The 22853-nt window shown below is 55.8% G+C and overlaps 1 protein-coding gene across 1 annotated transcript in view; it reads left to right on the forward strand.

Annotated features, from left to right (window-relative positions):
• LOC140699910 (uncharacterized) overlaps positions 1-22853 on the forward strand; it is a 55241-nt gene that overhangs the window by 24485 nt on the left and 7903 nt on the right. Inside the window, exons 17-31 of the mRNA XM_072972396.1 lie at positions 1108-1198; positions 3058-3168; positions 3804-3997; positions 4634-4693; positions 5644-5837; positions 6038-6167; positions 6436-6529; positions 11121-11413; positions 12982-13072; positions 14932-15042; positions 15678-15871; positions 16508-16567; positions 17518-17711; positions 17912-18047; positions 19033-19108. Coding sequence (XP_072828497.1) covers positions 1108-1198; positions 3058-3168; positions 3804-3997; positions 4634-4693; positions 5644-5837; positions 6038-6167; positions 6436-6529; positions 11121-11413; positions 12982-13072; positions 14932-15042; positions 15678-15871; positions 16508-16567; positions 17518-17711; positions 17912-18047; positions 19033-19108 — 2029 coding nt within the window. The remainder of the gene's footprint in view (positions 1-1107; positions 1199-3057; positions 3169-3803; positions 3998-4633; positions 4694-5643; positions 5838-6037; positions 6168-6435; positions 6530-11120; positions 11414-12981; positions 13073-14931; positions 15043-15677; positions 15872-16507; positions 16568-17517; positions 17712-17911; positions 18048-19032; positions 19109-22853) is intronic.

Below are 22853 nucleotides of genomic sequence, written 5' to 3' on the forward strand. Positions count from 1 at the left end.
TGCAGAATAGATGAACAACATTATACTGCATAGCACAGGGAAATACATACGAGATCTTGTGGTAGCTCACAGCCAAAGACATTGTTCCAAAGAATATATGTATGTTCACGCATCACTGAAAAATTGTGCTCTCCACGGGAAATTGACAAAATGATAAAGGAAGATTAATTAATTGCCCAAATACCTGTCTATATAAATCAACCTTTGTAACTAAAATACCAAAAAGTGGAGGGGGATAACAAAAGCTGCCGATTCTTTCCATAGCATCCCGGTGTGTTTGACGACATGGAGTGACCCGATTCGTTCCTTCAGCGGGCATCATTCGTTGAACGCCTCCTATGTGCCTGATACTGTGCCTGGTGCCCAAGAAATACTCCTTGTCCTGAAAAAGCGTACAGTCGCACATGGAAATAAGCAGCTACAGCAGCGTCTGAGCAGTTCTGTCCTACTCAGCCGGGCCCCGCTAGTTCAGACATGATCACAATTTGGGGAAGGCCTGAGATAAGGACTGTATTCGTGCTAGTCCAGAAAGCATGTCGTCTAAGCGAACTGAAAGAGAAAGCACCTAAGAGTACAAATGGCTTCAAGGGCCCTAAGAGCAGCCATTGACATGCTACAGCACTGAAGGCAGAATCCACTTTAAGGAGCAGAGAACAGAGAAAGCACTCACCTTACAAGGGCAGACCTCTGACTGCCCTGTTGCCATCCCACTTGAGGGAGTGGGACCTATAGGAAGGAAAAGTGACCTGCAAGTCAAAAGGTAAGTGGTAATATGATAAGGCTGAGAAAGGGCCAAATGAGCAGCCGTGGCAATGACACAGTGACTTCAGTGAATCGGTCTCGTGTGAGCTGCCTGAACATGGAACCCCCAATATCTCAGTGGCTTGATACAATCCCGGGCGTTTCTTCACTTGCGTAACGTCCAAAAGGGGTTTCTCTTCCTTGGTGGGTAGCTAGCTCTTCTCCTAGCCAGAGTTCAGGGATCCAGGTTCTTTTTATCCGCTGAATCTATCATTTCGACGTATGGCTTCTCAGGTCTCAAGGACGTGAAGGAGAACGTGTGGGAGGTTTTTATGGGCTGTGCTGAAGTTCGCATGCCACCATCAGACCTCAACAGCTGAGCGTGCCCGACTGCGAGGGAGGCCGGGAAATGGAGTCCAGCCGCATCTGTGCCCACGAACAGGAGGACGTGACCTTGGTAAGCAGCTAGGCCAGACCGCCACACGGAGCTAGAGGTAGAGGCCAGCTCCCTGTGGGTGGGCACCCTCTCTCGCCCTCACCTTGCTATCTCTGGTGCCGAGTTGAGAATCTTGGGCCCCCCGGTCATGAGGCCCCTACTGTCATTTCCTCCATGCCATGCTGCCCGTGGCCTTGCTCTCTCTCACATCCCCATTGTAGTCCGTCAGAACAATGATTACTTCCTGATTCCATCCTTCCTTGTCATTCCGTTTACTCGCTGGCCTTCCTCCTACCTGGTCGGAAGCTCCCTGAAGGCATGGAAGCAGCCAATGAGATGGTCACGTCACTCTACCGATGTCAGCCACCATCTGCCCATCTGTCCCTGGGTCACTGCATATCCAGCTGGAGAAGTTCAGCCTGCCACACTGAGTAATCAGAGAAGTGGACAGTTTTCCTGCTCCCAGGACTGAGCTACTGAGTGTGCCCAGTGGACACAGGCTGCCTCTAATCCCAGTTCCAGCCCTGCTACCTGCGTGGCCTTGGCTCATGAGCTCTAACCTTCCAGCAAGGGCCTCAGACTTTCTCACTCGGTTTGCTTTAGAAAACCGAAACCCTCAGACCTCAGGATGCTATTGCCCATTTCTCCTGTGTGGGGACAGTTTCCTGCTGGCGACACAGAGTGTGAGCACTGGTTTACAAACACACACACACACACACACACACACACACACACACATATACAAAGACACACACATAGACACCCGTGTACAATGACATTGAATAAGAATTATCGTGTCCCATCATAAGAGGAACAGACATGGAGGAGGAAGTCAGAGGAAGATAACTTGGGTCGCAGGCAACACCTACAGGTGACATGACTCTCCAATTTTTTAGGCCTTATTCCACTTGCACCTGAGGACATCCCTAGAAGTACTTTCTAGAATCATTCCCACTGGGCAGCTGGGGAGACACACCGGCCTGGACACACACCAGGACTTCCCCAGGATGGAAAACAGGTAAGGATGAGGAGTGGATTCTGGAAGCCAGGGCGTCTCCTCAAAGCTGCCTGCAGAACCTCCCCCGGCAGCTATAGAGACGGCGGGGCTGCTCTAAGTGTGCAAGGTGCGGGTTTGCATGGAGAAGGGCGTGAGCAGGCAAGCAGCCCAGAGGGCGCATGTGGAGGTGTCTTCTGAGGAGGGGGTTCCAGGAAGTGGACCCCAGGAAGTGACATCACATCCTTAACAGACCCCAACCGAAATGGAACCTGGTTACCAGGCACCCACATTCAGACAACAGCTCCAGAGCCAGCGCACTTGGCTGGAGACAGTTGAAGACGCAGGATGTTCTCCTCTTGTTTCCCGGTCTCCCGGGGCTTCTCCGCCAGGAAACCCTGGACTGCGAGGTTCTTCGGTGGCTGTAGGCGTCTGTGGAACCCTCCACCCAGGCGCCTGTGGCCTATTTTGAGGAGGTCACCTAAGGTAACGCTGGGTGGCCTGGAGAAGGCCAGTCTGGGACCGGCCTCCATGGGGGGCCCCCCCTGGGCAGGCCCGCTTCCCCTCATCTCCATGTCGCTGAAGGGGGACTTGAGAGGAGGTGTCCCCTCTGGGCAGGAATGGCTTGTTGAACACTTGGTGACCTGGGGGTCCTGTCATGGCCGCACCCAAGGACAGGGCTGATAAGGGGGAAAGAGGACTCCTGAGGGGCATCATCTCTGTGTCAATGGGAATAAAAGGCTGCCACTTTGTCAGCTTTTCTGCCCCTGAAGGAGGTCTGTGCAGACAGTGGTGGATGTGTGTCAGGACTGGAGATGTCTAGTGGGTCGGAGAACCAGACAGGGCTCTGAGGCTCCTGCCTGGCCTCTGGGCACTGTATTTACAGGACTCCACACACGGGACGGGACAGGGCCTGGTCCACGGAGATCCCCGCTCCACCTCCCTGCAGGAGGCGCAGGTGCCCCACGAGAGCAGCAGAACCCAGGACGCGCTCAGGGTGAGTGTGAGCTAGGAGACTCCACACCCAGGAAGCCCCGGGCCCCACTGCTGCCCCGCTTCTCCCCTGGGCTGCCTCTTAAGAGAGCTGCTGGCAAAGGGATCTGATCCCCCGTCTACCCCATCTGCCGTCACAACCCAGGCCCTGCCTTGGCCAGACGCAAAGTCAGTGCCCACATATGAGTCCGACTCTCAGAAAGAGACTCAGACAGAACTTCAGTCTATGTGAAGTCAAGGGTACTTCTGCATTTTTCTACACGTTGTCCTGTTTCTTCTCCACCCCCACGTGTCCACATTAACCTGAAGATCCTGAGCCCTCCCACCCCAGGCTCAGCCGCTGTGTTCTCATCCCTAGAATGGGATGCCGTGACAGCAGTCACGGGGATAATGTGGTACGTGCAGGGAGGGGCCGGCACTGCGGTGCCAACACAGGGATCTGAGACACTGATGCATTTCATCACTGCCCTTCGCCCCCGGTACTGGTGATGCCGAGAACCTTGGATCTGCTCAGGGCTCCCCCGTTCCACCTCAGGCACAAGTGCTTGAGGCTTGAGGATTCGGTCTAATCTCCAGCCCCAAGGGCCTGGGGGTCCCCGGTGCTGCCTCTGATTCATGTCTCTCCTCTTTCCACCCCAGGGGGGAGCTGGACCATCAGGGAGCGGGGATGAGGCCTACAGGGCTTGGAGCCTCCAGCGACACAGGCTGGAGAAGCTGGTGGCAAAGCTGGTGCCTGCCGTTCTGGGCGGGCACCCCTCCTATTTGAATACATTTCTGGGCAATTATCGAACTTTTGCCACCGCCCAGCAGGTGCTGGACCATCTGTTCCGAAGGTGAGCACTGTGTCTTCATGGGACATTGGGGACCTGGCCACCTACCATCAGAGCCATGAGGCATTGTTCCTCTACCTCTCTGAGCCTCAGGGTCCCCCCTGCACGCTGGGGTCAAGAGAGGATCGGGCCCTAGGAGGGTAGGAACAGAGGGAGACCTTCATGGAAGGTGCTCTCCGGGGACCTGGCTCATGGAAAGGGCAGCTGGCGGGGCTGTGGTTGTGCGAATTTGTCATTGTCCTCCTGCCCAAGAGCTAGCGTCTGCCTCCTGTGTCACTGGGACTTTGGCCTCGGGTGGAACTGTTTTCCCATTTCAAAGGGGACCGGTGACGCCATTAGCTGTCCCTGTCCTGGGAGAGTGAGAACAGGGATCCCCGGGAGGGACAAGTGGGGTCCCAGGCCCACTCAGATGTGCGCCTTGGGGCCAGGTGGGCTCACTCACTCATTCCTCAAATGTATAGGAAGGGCCCCCAGGGACAGAGGCTTTTCTAGGAACAACCATCATTTAATGCATCAAGCACACATCAGCCCTGCCCTCCAGGGCTTCCATTCTCTCGGGTGTCACACTGTCACACTAGACAGCACATCCAGCTAGTGTGCTCGGGACAGTCCATGTGACGCCTTCCTGCTCTCCTCTAGATACGGATGCGTCCTCCCTGTTATGGAAGAGGACGGGGGACCCCTGCACCAGCTGAAACAGTGAGTCTCTTGGATTGAAGCGGGAAGGACTCCTTCCCCAAATAGTGTGTGAAGCTCTGGGCTCTCTGGTTGGGCAGAGGTGGGCGGAATCCTGGATCCCGCATATCCTGCGAGTCTGGCTTGAGAGCAGAAGTCCTAGGACTTCCCCTGGCAAAGAAGAGACGAGACCCAGAGAGCTGTGGATGGGACTGTGGCGCTGTGAGGGGCATCTGGGAGGTCAGAGGACAGAGTCAAAAGTGAAGAAAACCCACAAGCATCCCCTATCCATCCCATCCCTGCCCACACGCCCTTTGGGAGACACAGAACACGAGGGGTGGAGAGCATCCTGCCCACCATCTAGTGGAGCCTCAATGGTGGGGACTCAGCTGGTGCTCAGGGGACCCAGGGGGCCTCAGGGGACAGCTGAGCCCATCCTGATGATGCTGAGTGGCAGGGGCAGAAGGAGACCCAGGCAGGGTCCCTGGAGGATTCTGCAGCCAGCAGGTGCAGGAGCTAAAGTCTGAGGAGTGAGGAGGCCCGTGGGCAGCCTGGATGGCCGACACAGCCTGTCTGTTCCCTCCGGGCTCAGGCACTCATAGAGCAGCTCCCGTGTCCCTTAGAGGGCAGTGGCCAGAGCACACAGCCTGCCTGTCCTCACAGACGTGCCATCCAGTGGGGAGGGGCAGGCAGAGGGACATAGCAGGGTGACAGGTGTCCCTGAAGCGGTGGACAGGTGGTCACGCCACTGAGCCAGGGCTGTCCCTTCAGAAGGCTTGTAGCAGCCCCTCCTCTGTGTCCAAGCCCGCCTCTGCCCACACTGCCAGCTGAGATGGCACATGGAGCAGAGCCGGCCTCTGGATGGGCAGGAGCCAAAGGCAAAAAGGCCCAGGTCCCTGCAGGGCTGCCCTGGGAGCCCAACGTGGTAGGAAAGGCCAAGCCTCTGACTCTGGTGTCCCCCTGACTACCCCCAGGGCCATGGCCTCCATCCTGGGCACCTGGATGTTCCAGTACCCAGGCGATTTCCACCAGCCTCCAGAATTCCCATGCCTGAAGATGGTTGTCGCTTATGTAGAGCTCAGCATGCCTGGCTCAGACCTGGAGCAGCAGGCCCACCTCCTCCTGGCACAGCTGGAGCAACTGGAACTCCCAGAGGCAGACAGTGATGGTGAGGAGGATGCAGGGTGGGGGATCTGGTGGGTGGGGAGGGGACGGCACTGGACCCCACAGAGCAGAGCCTGGGAAGACTCCCTGGGGGTGGAATCCTGGAGTGAGATTTGATTGAGTAGCAGTGAGGGCTCCCCTGGCTTTGGGAGACACGTGGGAAAGCAGTCCTATTGATGAGAGTTTCCCTTCTTGGAGCTACAGCACCAGCCCCAGAACCCGCTGGGGAAACCCCTCTGGGTGGAGAGCCAGCTCCAGCTCTCCTGCCTGCGACAGCGCCAGAGCCAGAGCCAGAGCCAGAGCCAGAGCCAGAGCCAGAGCAGAGGGACGCACTGTAAGTATCAGTCCGGCTCTGCTGCCTCCCGTCGCCTTCAGGGCCGGGACGCCCACTGTTCCTGAGGTGTCTGTGATTTACAATTCCGGATTATTCTTAGAGGTGATAACATATTCCTTGCGGCCTGTCGTGTCTGTGTTTTATGGTTAATAGAAACATCAACGTGCCCTACATGTCTCTGTTTGGATAGACTGACTTCTCTGCACCAGACACACAGGGCGGGGATGTGGACAAGTGGCCCCAGCACGTTCCCACCCTCTCCCTGCAGGTCCTGTGAGGCAGCGGCCTCCTCCCTCTTGTCTGCTGTGGACCCAGGGCCCAGCTCAGGGCCTCCATCAGCACTCCCTGAGACCCCACCCTTGGTAAGTGGCCGCTCATGGCATGATCAAGACAAGGACTTAGAAGGCAACCCCAAATTTTGACCTTAGAGGATTTGTTTTCTTCCAGCAGTGAGACTGATTTTGTGTTTGTGTGAATGTTGCCTGTTTGTCCGACATCCATGGAGCCAGCGGCTCACATGCCATTCCCCGTACGGCCACCAGAGGGAGGGATGTCACTGCTTCTGAGAAACACTGTTCCATTCCAAAGTGCTCCTTCCCAATTTAGCCCTCCTCAGAACATGTTTTAGAAAGTGAGGATTTCTTTAAGCTATAGAGGTTTGTTTTCTTTCTTCAATCTCGTTTCAGCCCTAATCTCAATACACTTTAATTCACAAACAGAAATTGAGCCACTGAGTGGAAGTCGTCACTTGGGATACACAGACGTGTGTTCTTCTGTGTCCAGCCCCCATCTGTGTCCACCTCTGTCCCTTCCTCTCTCCCTCCAACCGTCTGCGTTTGTAAATATCTATTTAAATAAAAGACTTTGACAATCAGTGCAATGTACAAGAGATATTGTAATTCATGTTGCCTTGTGTGCGTGTGATGTAGACTTGGGTAGAAAGCGGTCTGCTCACAGGACAGTGGGGTTGTCCCTGAATCCCTAGGAGACAGTTGAAGCGGGGCAGTAGGACTCAGTGGGAGTCACTCACCAGGGAAGTTCTCCTGCTCAGCACAGCCAAGGTGGGTCCTCATCGACTTCTATCCCCAGAGCACTGAATCTGCTTTCCCCTGGGGAGCTTTGCTACAATCCCGTGTATCCTAAAGTGTCAGAAGGAAGAACAGTGATGATAAGAACTGTGGGAGAGGGACAGGTTTTGATTTTAATTACCTACTCCTCTACCTACAATGGCTTTCCCTAGATTGTATTATAAGGAACGCTCAGCCACCTGGGAGCAGAGTCTACACCTTGGACTTGAGCATATTACAGGTCTCTTGCCCAGCACTTGGCCAAGAAGATGGACGTGTATTGCTGAATGTATAGAGTTGGGAGGGAAGATAGGACAGGCTAGGGGAATGTGTTTGAAATGGGGACTCTCCTGGAGCTTTCCTGACAGGAGGTCATCATACCTAGGCACCTTCCTCCCCTGCCAGGCCCTTTACTCCTGAAGACCTTCCCACAGAGCCCCTCAGCCAGGACCCACATGATCCCAGGGCTCTCCCACGTCACATCTCAGCATCTGCTCTCACTTCTGTTCTCATTTTGGTCCCATTGACTCTCCTACTGTGTGGCTCTGCTCCCTAGGTCTCAGGGGACACTTCGGACTCCCTCAGGGATCCAAAGTCAGAATATTAGATCCTACGGACCTGAAGGTTCACGATGGGACTGAATTTATGAATCAGTCACCACATGGAGAAATACCGCTCTGCATGACTGTCATAATGGGGGGGGGGGTTCTCTTGAACAATCCATGTTAAATCGATGGCATAAAAGAAGCATGTTTTTCTTGCAATGAGCATCCCTACTAAATTGAGCCATTTCTCTGATGAGGCTCTAAAAGACCTGACCCATAGCATGAGGAACAGAGCGAAGTGATATGGTGCTGTAACGCGGTATAGAATGCTGTGATACTTCTAAAAATTGTTATCATCCAGTTGGGCTAGAGTTACTGAACAAAAAAAAACATTGTGTGAATATGACCCTTTAAATTTCTCATGTTTCCATGAAATTCAGAAGATGCTGGTGAATTCATCCATTCCTTTCTCAGCATTCATTGAGATGATCCTGTTTTTTCTCCTCACACTGTCATGCATTTTGCTAGGGTGAAGCCATCCTGCATTCCAGGAATCATTCCCACTTGCTCATGGTGTGCAATTCTTCTTACACAGATGGATAGGAATGACTAGTGTATAGACTTTTTCTGCCCTTTCTACCTCAGCTCAGGCTTCCTGAGCCCTGGCAGGGTGGCCGGTGATGGCCAGGACACAACACTGAACCACAGAGGTTTTTGCCTTCTCATTAGTCATGATAATTGTTCTTACTAACCCCTGATGCTTCATTTACACAGTCATGACTGTCAGACAGACCTGCACTCACCCATTTCCCACCCTCGTGTCTCACTCTCCACTCGTTCCTTCTGGGATTCATTCACTTCTTCCTTCAACCCACCCGTCCTCACTCTCAGTGACAGCCTGACAGCGGCAAACTCTCTGAGTCTCTTGGATCTGAACACAATGTTATTTTGCTTTTACTCCTGAGTCATGGCTTAGAAGGAAAAATATATGGACATGCCTGTGATGTGTCCCTTCGCATCCGAGATGTCCTTCTGAAGTCTTGAAATCAGTGGCAGCCTGGCCTCGCACAAAGTAGGCTCACTTGGACCACTGGGCCCTGGCTGGGCTGAGAAGCATCCGTGCAGATGGGGCACTGCCCTTGGAGGGGCATCAGCAGGGCCCTCGCGGGTCAGGTGGCAGGGGAGGGGAAAAGTGGGCGTGAGCCTCTCCTGTGGTTTCCATGGGGAGCAACAGGGAGGCAGGACTAGCAGGTGGGAGGACTCAAGCATCTCTGGGTGGAGGGGCTGCCCCTACTTGTCTGTCCCCACCCTGGGTGTGCTCACTGGCATCTTCTACTGTCTCTAGGAACTGACTAGCCCTGGGAGGGGCAGCCCCTCCAGGCTCAGTGGGACCCAGATGTCAAAGTGTCAGAAAACAGACAATAAAAATCGGCTAGCATACATGTCCAAACCACAGGCCTCCGTTTTCGCATCCGTGGAGGGCGGGATTGGTCTCAGTGGCCCCCCAAGGCCCAGCCCTGCACTCTCAGAGTCCAGCCAGCTCCCAGGACCTCCCCAAATCCTGGTCCTTAGCGTCTGGGGTCAACTAGGCAGCCACGCCACTACCCAGCCCTGCAGCTCAGGCATTTCAAGGCCAGTCGGTCGCCTGGGGCCTCTGAGGAAGAGCAGGCCATGGTGGGGCTGCTGGCTCAGCCTCCAGGTTGGACTTCACAAATGGAACGGGGGGCTCTGGGCTGGAATAATGCAGGCTTGTTCGCCACGGGAAGGACGGGGGTAACCGAGTCAGAGCACAGACTGCCAGTGCCTGGAGAACCATGCTGAGGCCCAGGGCCGACGGGGTCGGCAACTGGGAGCGCGCATCCTGCCGGGACCCTGTAAGATGGTGGCTGCTGTTTAATGCTGAAGCTCACACTGCCCAGAAGGCTTCTGCAAATAAACATGCCCTCATAAACACAGGAACATCCTGAGAAGACAGCCAAACAAGGCTGGGAGGCAAATGCAGGGCACGCGGCCCACCGCCCATCAGACAGCACCCCTCGCACCCACTCCCTTTGTCACCACGGCTGCCTGGCCTGTCAGTGGAGACAGCGAGTGGCCTGGTTTCCTGACCGCTTGGCCAGTGGCCAAAAGTCAGGGCTGAGGTTGGCACTTGTTCACCAGTGCTGTCCAGGGGACAGCAGGTGCCACAGAAGGATCTGTGGGGCCTCCTTGTGTCTGGCCAGAAGGACAAGATCTGCAGAGGGGTGTGGGGGTGCTGGTCCTGCACCCAGGAAGTTCACTGGCTAACTGGCCGTCCTTTCCTGGAATCCCTGAGAGCCAGCAAGAGGGCGCCTTGACATTTGGGACAGGACTGAGCCACCCCATGTCTCTTCTGAGTCTTGTCTTTCTGCCTGTCCTCCTGACAAGGTGGCGCTCTGAGCATTTTCATCTGGAGACAGGAAGACAGAGGCTCACAGGGGCAAAGTGACCTGCCCAAGGCCACACAGCCGCAGCCAGGAGGGGCTCAGACTCCATGTCCAGCCCCTTCCCACTGGGACATGGCCTGCAGCTGCAGAAGGCCCCAGCTGCAGCCCACAGAGGGTTCTCGGGAGTCATTTTGACTCCAGAGCCAGGGAGAGCAGGAGACTCCCAGGCCCCACGTCTGCAACTGATAGCTATTGATAACAACAACAACAACAACAACAACAACAACAACAGTCACGTCCAGAGCGGCCCAGGGCCAGAGTATCCTTGAAGGCAGAAGGTGGGTCAGCTGGCTTCCTTCCTGCCAGGTAGGGTGGGATCCTGGTCCTCAGCCCCTGCCACAGCACTGGTGGGTTTGGGGGACCCCGCAGCCTCTAAAACAAGCTCCTGGACCCCCTTGCCAGCCACTTGGCATACCTTCTCCCTTCTGGCTGCCAGCATTTCTTTAATATTCCTCTTCCCATCCAGGTCCGAGAACCACCCTAGGTTGTCGGGGATGGTGTGGTGTGTCTGGCAGCCAGGACAGGTCACAATGACCACACCCTGGTGATAGGCAAGCTTGGAGATATGCTTGGAGGACCTAGTCCCAGAGACATTGCAGGTGATGACTAGCTGGTAGTGCGCGGGCGCGGGTCCCTTCTCAGAGCTGGAGGGACGCCAGCCCCAGCCCCAGCCCCAGGCCCGCCTTCACCCTGCGGCCTCCAGGCAGGCACCGAGCCCCCAGCCGCCACCTCAGGCCAAGCATCCGGGAGTCCCGCGCCTCTCAACAGTCTCGGCAGGCAGCTCAGCTCTGCCCACAGGATCCCGCCCGCAGGCCCCACCCGCCATGATCTGCGCAGCGGAGACCGACCCCCGCCCCGGCTCTCCCCGCGCGGCAGAGGCCACCTCCGGACCAGACTGTCGGACCGCAGCCGAGATCGCCCCTCGCCCCATGCCCCTGCTCGCCCGGCGCGGCAGACCCCGCCTCGGGAGGAGACTGTCCAGCCGCAGCCGAGATCGCGCCCTGCCCCAACCCCGGCTTTCCCGGCGCGGCCGAGAACGACCCCCGCCACGGCTCTCCCCGCCACGGCTCTCCCCGCCCCATCTCTCCCCGCCAGGCCGAGGCCGCCCCACACTCCAGCTGTAAGGCCGCAGCCGAGATCGCCCCCCGCCCCATGCCCCGGTTCGCCCGGTGCGGCCGAGAAAGACCCCAGCCCCAGCTCTCCCCGCGCAGCAGACGCCGCCCCACGCCCCAGCTCACTCTGCCCAGCCTAGACAGCCTCAACCGGGCTCTCTGCTCCTGGCCCAGCCCTTCCCCTGCCCCTGCTCCGCAGTCTTCTCCCCTCCTGTTCTGGCCCTCCCCGCACAGCCCATACCGCCCCTCCACGCCCCTCCCCACACCACCCCGCACCCCCCTCTGCCCCAATTCCGAGCAAGGCCCAGGCCACGCCTTCCACATCTTGGAAGCAGCCTTCCCTAGGCTGTTGCTTTAAAGATGGTTTGGAAGAAAGAAAAAAAGGAAAAACAGAAAAGAACATAAATACAAAACAGACACACTCATAGAAATAGAAAACAAACTTGTGGTTGCCAAGGGACAGGGGCGTGGGACTGGACAGACTGGGAGTTGGAAATGTGCAGATACTGACAGGCAGATGCAGAATAGATGAACAACATTATACTGCATAGCACAGGGAAATACATACGAGATCTTGTGGTAGCTCACAGCCAAAGACATTGTTCCAAAGAATATATGTATGTTCACGCATCACTGAAAAATTGTGCTCTCCACGGGAAATTGACAAAATGATAAAGGAAGATTAATTAATTGCCCAAATACCTGTCTATATAAATCAACCTTTGTAACTAAAATACCAAAAAGTGGAGGGGGATAACAAAAGCTGCCGATTCTTTCCATAGCATCCCGGTGTGTTTGACGACATGGAGTGACCCGATTCGTTCCTTCAGCGGGCATCATTCGTTGAACGCCTCCTATGTGCCTGATACTGTGCCTGGTGCCCAAGAAATACTCCTTGTCCTGAAAAAGCGTACAGTCGCACATGGAAATAAGCAGCTACAGCAGCGTCTGAGCAGTTCTGTCCTACTCAGCCGGGCCCCGCTAGTTCAGACATGATCACAATTTGGGGAAGGCCTGAGATAAGGACTGTATTCGTGCTAGTCCAGAAAGCATGTCGTCTAAGCGAACTGAAAGAGAAAGCACCTAAGAGTACAAATGGCTTCAAGGGCCCTAAGAGCAGCCATTGACATGCTACAGCACTGAAGGCAGAATCCACTTTAAGGAGCAGAGAACAGAGAAAGCACTCACCTTACAAGGGCAGACCTCTGACTGCCCTGTTGCCATCCCACTTGAGGGAGTGGGACCTATAGGAAGGAAAAGTGACCTGCAAGTCAAAAGGTAAGTGGTAATATGATAAGGCTGAGAAAGGGCCAAATGAGCAGCCGTGGCAATGACACAGTGACTTCAGTGAATCGGTCTCGTGTGAGCTGCCTGAACATGGAACCCCCAATATCTCAGTGGCTTGATACAATCCCGGGCGTTTCTTCACTTGCGTAACGTCCAAAAGGGGTTTCTCTTCCTTGGTGGGTAGCTAGCTCTTCTCCTAGCCAGAGTTCAGGGATCCAGGTTCTTTTTATCCGCTGAATCTATCATTTCGACGTATGGCTTCTCAGGTCTCAAGGACGTGAAGGAGAACGTGTGGGAGGTTTTTATGGGCTGTGCTGAAGTTCGCATGCCACCATCAGACCTCAACAGCTGAGCGTGCCCGACTGCGAGGGAGGCCGGGAAATGGAGTCCAGCCGCATCTGTGCCCACGAACAGGAGGACGTGACCTTGGTAAGCAGCTAGGCCAGACCGCCACACGGAGCTAGAGGTAGAGGCCAGCTCCCTGTGGGTGGGCACCCTCTCTCGCCCTCACCTTGCTATCTCTGGTGCCGAGTTGAGAATCTTGGGCCCCCCGGTCATGAGGCCCCTACTGTCATTTCCTCCATGCCATGCTGCCCGTGGCCTTGCTCTCTCTCACATCCCCATTGTAGTCCGTCAGAACAATGATTACTTCCTGATTCCATCCTTCCTTGTCATTCCGTTTACTCGCTGGCCTTCCTCCTACCTGGTCGGAAGCTCCCTGAAGGCATGGAAGCAGCCAATGAGATGGTCACGTCACTCTACCGATGTCAGCCACCATCTGCCCATCTGTCCCTGGGTCACTGCATATCCAGCTGGAGAAGTTCAGCCTGCCACACTGAGTAATCAGAGAAGTGGACAGTTTTCCTGCTCCCAGGACTGAGCTACTGAGTGTGCCCAGTGGACACAGGCTGCCTCTAATCCCAGTTCCAGCCCTGCTACCTGCGTGGCCTTGACTCATGAGCTCTAACCTTCCAGCAAGGGCCTCAGACTTTCTCACTCGGTTTGCTTTAGAAAACCGAAACCCTCAGACCTCAGGATGCTATTGCCCATTTCTCCTGTGTGGGGACAGTTTCCTGCTGGCGACACAGAGTGTGAGCACTGGTTTACAAACACACACACACACACACACACACACACACACACACATATACAAAGACACACACATAGACACCCGTGTACAATGACATTGAATAAGAATTATCGTGTCCCATCATAAGAGGAACAGACATGGAGGAGGAAGTCAGAGGAAGATAACTTGGGTCGCAGGCAACACCTACAGGTGACATGACTCTCCAATTTTTTAGGCCTTATTCCACTTGCACCTGAGGACATCCCTAGAAGTACTTTCTAGAATCATTCCCACTGGGCAGCTGGGGAGACACACCGGCCTGGACACACACCAGGACTTCCCCAGGATGGAAAACAGGTAAGGATGAGGAGTGGATTCTGGAAGCCAGGGCGTCTCCTCAAAGCTGCCTGCAGAACCTCCCCCGGCAGCTATAGAGACGGCGGGGCTGCTCTAAGTGTGCAAGGTGCGGGTTTGCATGGAGAAGGGCGTGAGCAGGCAAGCAGCCCAGAGGGCGCATGTGGAGGTGTCTTCTGAGGAGGGGGTTCCAGGAAGTGGACCCCAGGAAGTGACATCACATCCTTAACAGACCCCAACCGAAATGGAACCTGGTTACCAGGCACCCACATTCAGACAACAGCTCCAGAGCCAGCGCACTTGGCTGGAGACAGTTGAAGACGCAGGATGTTCTCCTCTTGTTTCCCGGTCTCCCGGGGCTTCTCCGCCAGGAAACCCTGGACTGCGAGGTTCTTCGGTGGCTGTAGGCGTCTGTGGAACCCTCCACCCAGGCGCCTGTGGCCTATTTTGAGGAGGTCACCTAAGGTAACGCTGGGTGGCCTGGAGAAGGCCAGTCTGGGACCGGCCTCCATGGGGGGCCCCCCCTGGGCAGGCCCGCTTCCCCTCATCTCCATGTCGCTGAAGGGGGACTTGAGAGGAGGTGTCCCCTCTGGGCAGGAATGGCTTGTTGAACACTTGGTGACCTGGGGGTCCTGTCATGGCCGCACCCAAGGACAGGGCTGATAAGGGGGAAAGAGGACTCCTGAGGGGCATCATCTCTGTGTCAATGGGAATAAAAGGCTGCCACTTTGTCAGCTTTTCTGCCCCTGAAGGAGGTCTGTGCAGACAGTGGTGGATGTGTGTCAGGACTGGAGATGTCTAGTGGGTCGGAGAACCAGACAGGGCTCTGAGGCTCCTGCCTGGCCTCTGGGCACTGTATTTACAGGACTCCACACACGGGACGGGACAGGGCCTGGTCCACGGAGATCCCCGCTCCACCTCCCTGCAGGAGGCGCAGGTGCCCCACGAGAGCAGCAGAACCCAGGACGCGCTCAGGGTGAGTGTGAGCTAGGAGACTCCACACCCAGGAAGCCCCGGGCCCCGCTGCTGCCCCGCTTCTCCCCTGGGCTGCCTCTTAAGAGAGCTGCTGGCAAAGGGATCTGATCCCCCGTCTACCCCATCTGCCGTCACAACCCAGGCCCTGCCTTGGCCAGACGCAAAGTCAGTGCCCACATATGAGTCCGACTCTCAGAAAGAGACTCAGACAGAACTTCAGTCTATGTGAAGTCAAGGGTACTTCTGCATTTTTCTACACGTTGTCCTGTTTCTTCTCCACCCCCACGTGTCCACATTAACCTGAAGATCCTGAGCCCTCCCACCCCAGGCTCAGCCGCTGTGTTCTCATCCCTAGAATGGGATGCCGTGACAGCAGTCACGGGGATAATGTGGTACGTGCAGGGAGGGGCCGGCACTGCGGTGCCAACACAGGGATCTGAGACACTGATGCATTTCATCACTGCCCTTCGCCCCCGGTACTGGTGATGCCGAGAACCTTGGATCTGCTCAGGGCTCCCCCGTTCCACCTCAGGCACAAGTGCTTGAGGCTTGAGGATTCGGTCTAATCTCCAGCCCCAAGGGCCTGGGGGTCCCCGTTGCTGCCTCTGATTCATGTCTCTCCTCTTTCCACCCCAGGGGGGAGCTGGACCATCAGGGAGCGGGGATGAGGCCTACAGGGCTTGGAGCCTCCAGCGACACAGGCTGGAGAAGCTGGTGGCAAAGCTGGTGCCTGCCGTTCTGGGCGGGCACCCCTCCTATTTGAATACATTTCTGGGCAATTATCGAACTTTTGCCACCGCCCAGCAGGTGCTGGACCATCTGTTCCGAAGGTGAGCACTGTGTCTTCATGGGACATTGGGGACCTGGCCACCTACCATCAGAGCCATGAGGCATTGTTCCTCTACCTCTCTGAGCCTCAGGGTCCCCCCTGCACGCTGGGGTCAAGAGAGGATCGGGCCCTAGGAGGGTAGGAACAGAGGGAGACCTTCATGGAAGGTGCTCTCCGGGGACCTGGCTCATGGAAAGGGCAGCTGGCGGGGCTGTGGTTGTGCGAATTTGTCATTGTCCTCCTGCCCAAGAGCTAGCGTCTGCCTCCTGTGTCACTGGGACTTTGGCCTCGGGTGGAACTGTTTTCCCATTTCAAAGGGGACCGGTGACGCCATTAGCTGTCCCTGTCCTGGGAGAGTGAGAACAGGGATCCCCGGGAGGGACAAGTGGGGTCCCAGGCCCACTCAGATGTGCGCCTTGGGGCCAGGTGGGCTCACTCACTCATTCCTCAAATGTATAGGAAGGGCCCCCAGGGACAGAGGCTTTTCTAGGAACAACCATCATTTAATGCATCGAGCACACATCAGCCCTGCCCTCCAGGGCTTCCATTCTCTCGGGTGTCACACTGTCACACTAGACAGCACATCCAGCTAGTGTGCTCGGGACAGTCCATGTGACGCCTTCCTGCTCTCCTCTAGATACGGATGCGTCCTCCCTGTTATGGAAGAGGACGGGGGACCCCTGCACCAGCTGAAACAGTGAGTCTCTTGGATTGAAGCGGGAAGGACTCCTTCCCCAAATAGTGTGTGAAGCTCTGGGCTCTCTGGTTGGGCAGAGGTGGGCGGAATCCTGGATCCCGCATATCCTGCGAGTCTGGCTTGAGAGCAGAAGTCCTAGGACTTCCCCTGGCAAAGAAGAGACGAGACCCAGAGAGCTGTGGATGGGACTGTGGCGCTGTGAGGGGCATCTGGGAGGTCAGAGGACAGAGTCAAAAGTGAAGAAAACCCACAAGCATCCCCTATCCATCCCATCCCTGCCCACACGCCCTTTGGGAGACACAGAACACGAGGGGTGGAGAGCATCCTGCCCACCATCTAGTGGAGCCTCAATGGTGGGGACTCAGCTGGTGCTCAGGGGACCCAGGGGGCCTCAGGGGACAGCTGAGCCCATCCTGATGATGCTGAGTGGCAGGGGCAGAAGGAGACCCAGGCAGGGTCCCTGGAGGATTCTGCAGCCAGCAGGTGCAGGAGCTAAAGTCTGAGGAGTGAGGAGGCCCGTGGGCAGCCTGGATGGCCGACACAGCCTGTCTGTTCCCTCCGGGCTCAGGCACTCATAGAGCAGCTCCCGTGTCCCTTAGAGGGCAGTGGCCAGAGCACACAGCCTGCCTGTCCTCACAGACGTGCCATCCAGTGGGGAGGGGCAGGCAGAGGGACATAGCAGGGTGACAGGTGTCCCTGAAGCGGTGGACAGGTGGTCACGCCACTGAGCCAGGGCTGTCCCTTCAGAAGGCTTGTAGCAGCCCCTCCTCTGTGTCCAAGCCCGCCTCTGCCCACACTGCCAGCTGAGATGGCACATGGAGCAGAGCCGGCCTCTGGATGGGCAGGAGCCAAAGGCAAAAAGGCCCAGGTCCCTGCAGGGCTGCCCTGGGAGCCCAACGTGGTAGGAAAGGCCAAGCCTCTGACTCTGGTGTCCCCCTGACTACCCCCAGGGCCATGGCCTCCATCCTGGGCACCTGGATGTTCCAGTACCCAGGCGATTTCCACCAGCCTCCAGAATTCCCATGCCTGAAGATGGTTGTCGCTTATGTAGAGCTCAGCATGCCTGGCTCAGACCTGGAGCAGCAGGCCCACCTCCTCCTGGCACAGCTGGAGCAACTGGAACTCCCAGAGGCAGACAGTGATGGTGAGGAGGATGCAGGGTGGGGGATCTGGTGGGTGGGGAGGGGACGGCACTGGACCCCACAGAGCAGAGCCTGGGAAGACTCCCTGGGGGTGGAATCCTGGAGTGAGATTTGATTGAGTAGCAGTGAGGGCTCCCCTGGCTTTGGGAGACACGTGGGAAAGCAGTCCTATTGATGAGAGTTTCCCTTCTTGGAGCTACAGCACCAGCCCCAGAACCCGCTGGGGAAACCCCTCTGGGTGGAGAGCCAGCTCCAGCTCTCCTGCCTGCGACAGCGCCAGAGCCAGAGCCAGAGCCAGAGCCAGAGCCAGAGCCAGAGCCAGAGCAGAGGGACGCACTGTAAGTATCAGTCCGGCTCTGCTGCCTCCCGTCGCCTTCAGGGCCGGGACGCCCACTGTTCCTGAGGTGTCTGTGATTTACAATTCCGGATTATTCTTAGAGGTGATAACATATTCCTTGCGGCCTGTCGTGTCTGTGTTTTATGGTTAATAGAAACATCAACGTGCCCTACATGTCTCTGTTTGGATAGACTGACTTCTCTGCACCAGACACACAGGGCGGGGATGTGGACAAGTGGCCCCAGCACGTTCCCACCCTCTCCCTGCAGGTCCTGTGAGGCAGCGGCCTCCTCCCTCTTGTCTGCTGTGGACCCAGGGCCCAGCTCAGGGCCTCCATCAGCACTCCCTGAGACCCCACCCTTGGTAAGTGGCCGCTCATGGCATGATCAAGACAAGGACTTAGAAGGCAACCCCAAATTTTGACCTTAGAGGATTTGTTTTCTTCCAGCAGTGAGACTGATTTTGTGTTTGTGTGAATGTTGCCTGTTTGTCCGACATCCATGGAGCCAGCGGCTCACATGCCATTCCCCGTACGGCCACCAGAGGGAGGGATGTCACTGCTTCTGAGAAACACTGTTCCATTCCAAAGTGCTCCTTCCCAATTTAGCCCTCCTCAGAACATGTTTTAGAAAGTGAGGATTTCTTTAAGCTATAGAGGTTTGTTTTCTTTCTTCAATCTCGTTTCAGCCCTAATCTCAATACACTTTAATTCACAAACAGAAATTGAGCCACTGAGTGGAAGTCGTCACTTGGGATACACAGACGTGTGTTCTTCTGTGTCCAGCCCCCATCTGTGTCCACCTCTGTCCCTTCCTCTCTCCCTCCAACCGTCTGCGTTTGTAAATATCTATTTAAATAAAAGACTTTGACAATCAGTGCAATGTACAAGAGATATTGTAATTCATGTTGCCTTGTGTGCGTGTGATGTAGACTTGGGTAGAAAGCGGTCTGCTCACAGGACAGTGGGGTTGTCCCTGAATCCCTAGGAGACAGTTGAAGCGGGGCAGTAGGACTCAGTGGGAGTCACTCACCAGGGAAGTTCTCCTGCTCAGCACAGCCAAGGTGGGTCCTCATCGACTTCTATCCCCAGAGCACTGAATCTGCTTTCCCCTGGGGAGCTTTGCTACAATCCCGTGTATCCTAAAGTGTCAGAAGGAAGAACAGTGATGATAAGAACTGTGGGAGAGGGACAGGTTTTGATTTTAATTACCTACTCCTCTACCTACAATGGCTTTCCCTAGATTGTATTATAAGGAACGCTCAGCCACCTGGGAGCAGAGTCTACACCTTGGACTTGAGCATATTACAGGTCTCTTGCCCAGCACTTGGCCAAGAAGATGGACGTGTATTGCTGAATGTATAGAGTTGGGAGGGAAGATAGGACAGGCTAGGGGAATGTGTTTGAAATGGGGACTCTCCTGGAGCTTTCCTGACAGGAGGTCATCATACCTAGGCACCTTCCTCCCCTGCCAGGCCCTTTACTCCTGAAGACCTTCCCACAGAGCCCCTCAGCCAGGACCCACATGATCCCAGGGCTCTCCCACGTCACATCTCAGCATCTGCTCTCACTTCTGTTCTCATTTTGGTCCCCTTGACTCTCCTACTGTGTGGCTCTGCTCCCTAGGTCTCTGACCCCTCAGGGATCCAAAGTCAGAATATTAGATCCTACGGACCTGAAGGTTCACGATGGGACTGAATTTATGAATCAGTCACCACATGGAGAAATACCGCTCTGCATGACTGTCATAATGGGGGGGGGGGTTCTCTTGAACAATCCATGTTAAATCGATGGCATAAAAGAAGCATGTTTTTCTTGCAATGAGCATCCCTACTAAATTGAGCCATTTCTCTGATGAGGCTCTAAAAGACCTGACCCATAGCATGAGGAACAGAGCGAAGTGATATGGTGCTGTAACGCGGTATAGAATGCTGTGATACTTCTAAAAATTGTTATCATCCAGTTGGGCTAGAGTTACTGAACAAAAAAAAACATTGTGTGAATATGACCCTTTAAATTTCTCATGTTTCCATGAAATTCAGAAGATGCTGGTGAATTCATCCATTCCTTTCTCAGCATTCATTGAGATGATCCTGTTTTTTCTCCTCACACTGTCATGCATTTTGCTAGGGTGAAGCCATCCTGCATTCCAGGAATCATTCCCACTTGCTCATGGTGTGCAATTCTTCTTACACAGATGGATAGGAATGACTAGTGTATAGACTTTTTCTGCCCTTTCTACCTCAGCTCAGGCTTCCTGAGCCCTGGCAGGGTGGCCGGTGATGGCCAGGACACAACACTGAACCACAGAGGTTTTTGCCTTCTCATTAGTCATGATAATTGTTCTTACTAACCCCTGATGCTTCATTTACACAGTCATGACTGTCAGACAGACCTGCACTCACCCATTTCCCACCCTCGTGTCTCACTCTCCACTCGTTCCTTCTGGGATTCATTCACTTCTTCCTTCAACCCACCCGTCCTCACTCTCAGTGACAGCCTGACAGCGGCAAACTCTCTGAGTCTCTTGGATCTGAACACAATGTTATTTTGCTTTTACTCCTGAGTCATGGCTTAGAAGGAAAAATATATGGACATGCCTGTGATGTGTCCCTTCGCATCCGAGATGTCCTTCTGAAGTCTTGAAATCAGTGGCAGCCTGGCCTCGCACAAAGTAGGCTCACTTGGACCACTGGGCCCTGGCTGGGCTGAGAAGCATCCGTGCAGATGGGGCACTGCCCTTGGAGGGGCATCAGCAGGGCCCTCGCGGGTCAGGTGGCAGGGGAGGGGAAAAGTGGGCGTGAGCCTCTCCTGTGGTTTCCATGGGGAGCAACAGGGAGGCAGGACTAGCAGGTGGGAGGACTCAAGCATCTCTGGGTGGAGGGGCTGCCCCTACTTGTCTGTCCCCACCCTGGGTGTGCTCACTGGCATCTTCTACTGTCTCTAGGAACTGACTAGCCCTGGGAGGGGCAGCCCCTCCAGGCTCAGTGGGACCCAGATGTCAAAGTGTCAGAAAACAGACAATAAAAATCGGCTAGCATACATGTCCAAACCACAGGCCTCCGTTTTCGCATCCGTGGAGGGCGGGATTGGTCTCAGTGGCCCCCCAAGGCCCAGCCCTGCACTCTCAGAGTCCAGCCAGCTCCCAGGACCTCCCCAAATCCTGGTCCTTAGCGTCTGGGGTCAACTAGGCAGCCACGCCACTACCCAGCCCTGCAGCTCAGGCATTTCAAGGCCAGTCGGTCGCCTGGGGCCTCTGAGGAAGAGCAGGCCATGGTGGGGCTGCTGGCTCAGCCTCCAGGTTGGACTTCACAAATGGAACGGGGGGCTCTGGGCTGGAATAATGCAGGCTTGTTCGCCACGGGAAGGACGGGGGTAACCGAGTCAGAGCACAGACTGCCAGTGCCTGGAGAACCATGCTGAGGCCCAGGGCCGACGGGGTCGGCAACTGGGAGCGCGCATCCTGCCGGGACCCTGTAAGATGGTGGCTGCTGTTTAATGCTGAAGCTCACACTGCCCAGAAGGCTTCTGCAAATAAACATGCCCTCATAAACACAGGAACATCCTGAGAAGACAGCCAAACAAGGCTGGGAGGCAAATGCAGGGCACGCGGCCCACCGCCCATCAGACAGCACCCCTCGCACCCACTCCCTTTGTCACCACGGCTGCCTGGCCTGTCAGTGGAGACAGCGAGTGGCCTGGTTTCCTGACCGCTTGGCCAGTGGCCAAAAGTCAGGGCTGAGGTTGGCACTTGTTCACCAGTGCTGTCCAGGGGACAGCAGGTGCCACAGAAGGATCTGTGGGGCCTCCTTGTGTCTGGCCAGAAGGACAAGATCTGCAGAGGGGTGTGGGGGTGCTGGTCCTGCACCCAGGAAGTTCACTGGCTAACTGGCCGTCCTTTCCTGGAATCCCTGAGAGCCAGCAAGAGGGCGCCTTGACATTTGGGACAGGACTGAGCCACCCCATGTCTCTTCTGAGTCTTGTCTTTCTGCCTGTCCTCCTGACAAGGTGGCGCTCTGAGCATTTTCATCTGGAGACAGGAAGACAGAGGCTCACAGGGGCAAAGTGACCTGCCCAAGGCCACACAGCCGCAGCCAGGAGGGGCTCAGACTCCATGTCCAGCCCCTTCCCACTGGGACATGGCCTGCAGCTGCAGAAGGCCCCAGCTGCAGCCCACAGAGGGTTCTCGGGAGTCATTTTGACTCCAGAGCCAGGGAGAGCAGGAGACTCCCAGGCCCCACGTCTGCAACTGATAGCTATTGATAACAACAACAACAACAACAACAACAACAACAACAACAACAACAACAACAACAACAAGTCATGTCCAGAGCGTCCCAGGGCCAGAGTATCCTCCTTGAAGGCAGAAGGTGGGTCAGCTGGCCTCCTTCCTGCCAGGTAGGGTGGGATCCTGGTCCTCAGCCCCTGCCACAGCACTGGTGGGTTTGGGGGACCCCGCAGCCTCTAAAACAAGCTCCTGGACCCCCTTGCCAGCCACTTGGCATACCTTCTCCCTTCTGGCTGCCAGCATTTCTTTAATATTCCTCTTCCCATCCAGGTCCGAGAACCACCCTAGGTTGTCGGGGATGGTGTGGTGTGTCTGGCAGCCAGGACAGGTCACAATGACCACACCCTGGTGATAGGCAAGCTTGGAGATATGCTTGGAGGACCTAGTCCCAGAGACATTGCAGGTGATGACTAGCTGGTAGTGCGCGGGCGCGGGTCCCTTCTCAGAGCTGGAGGGACGCCAGCCCCAGCCCCAGCCCCAGGCCCGCCTTCACCCTGCGGCCTCCAGGCAGGCACCGAGCC

This window comes from Vicugna pacos, chromosome 11, assembly GCF_048564905.1.
Source record: "Vicugna pacos chromosome 11, VicPac4, whole genome shotgun sequence".
Classification (NCBI taxonomy): Eukaryota; Metazoa; Chordata; class Mammalia; order Artiodactyla; family Camelidae; genus Vicugna; species Vicugna pacos.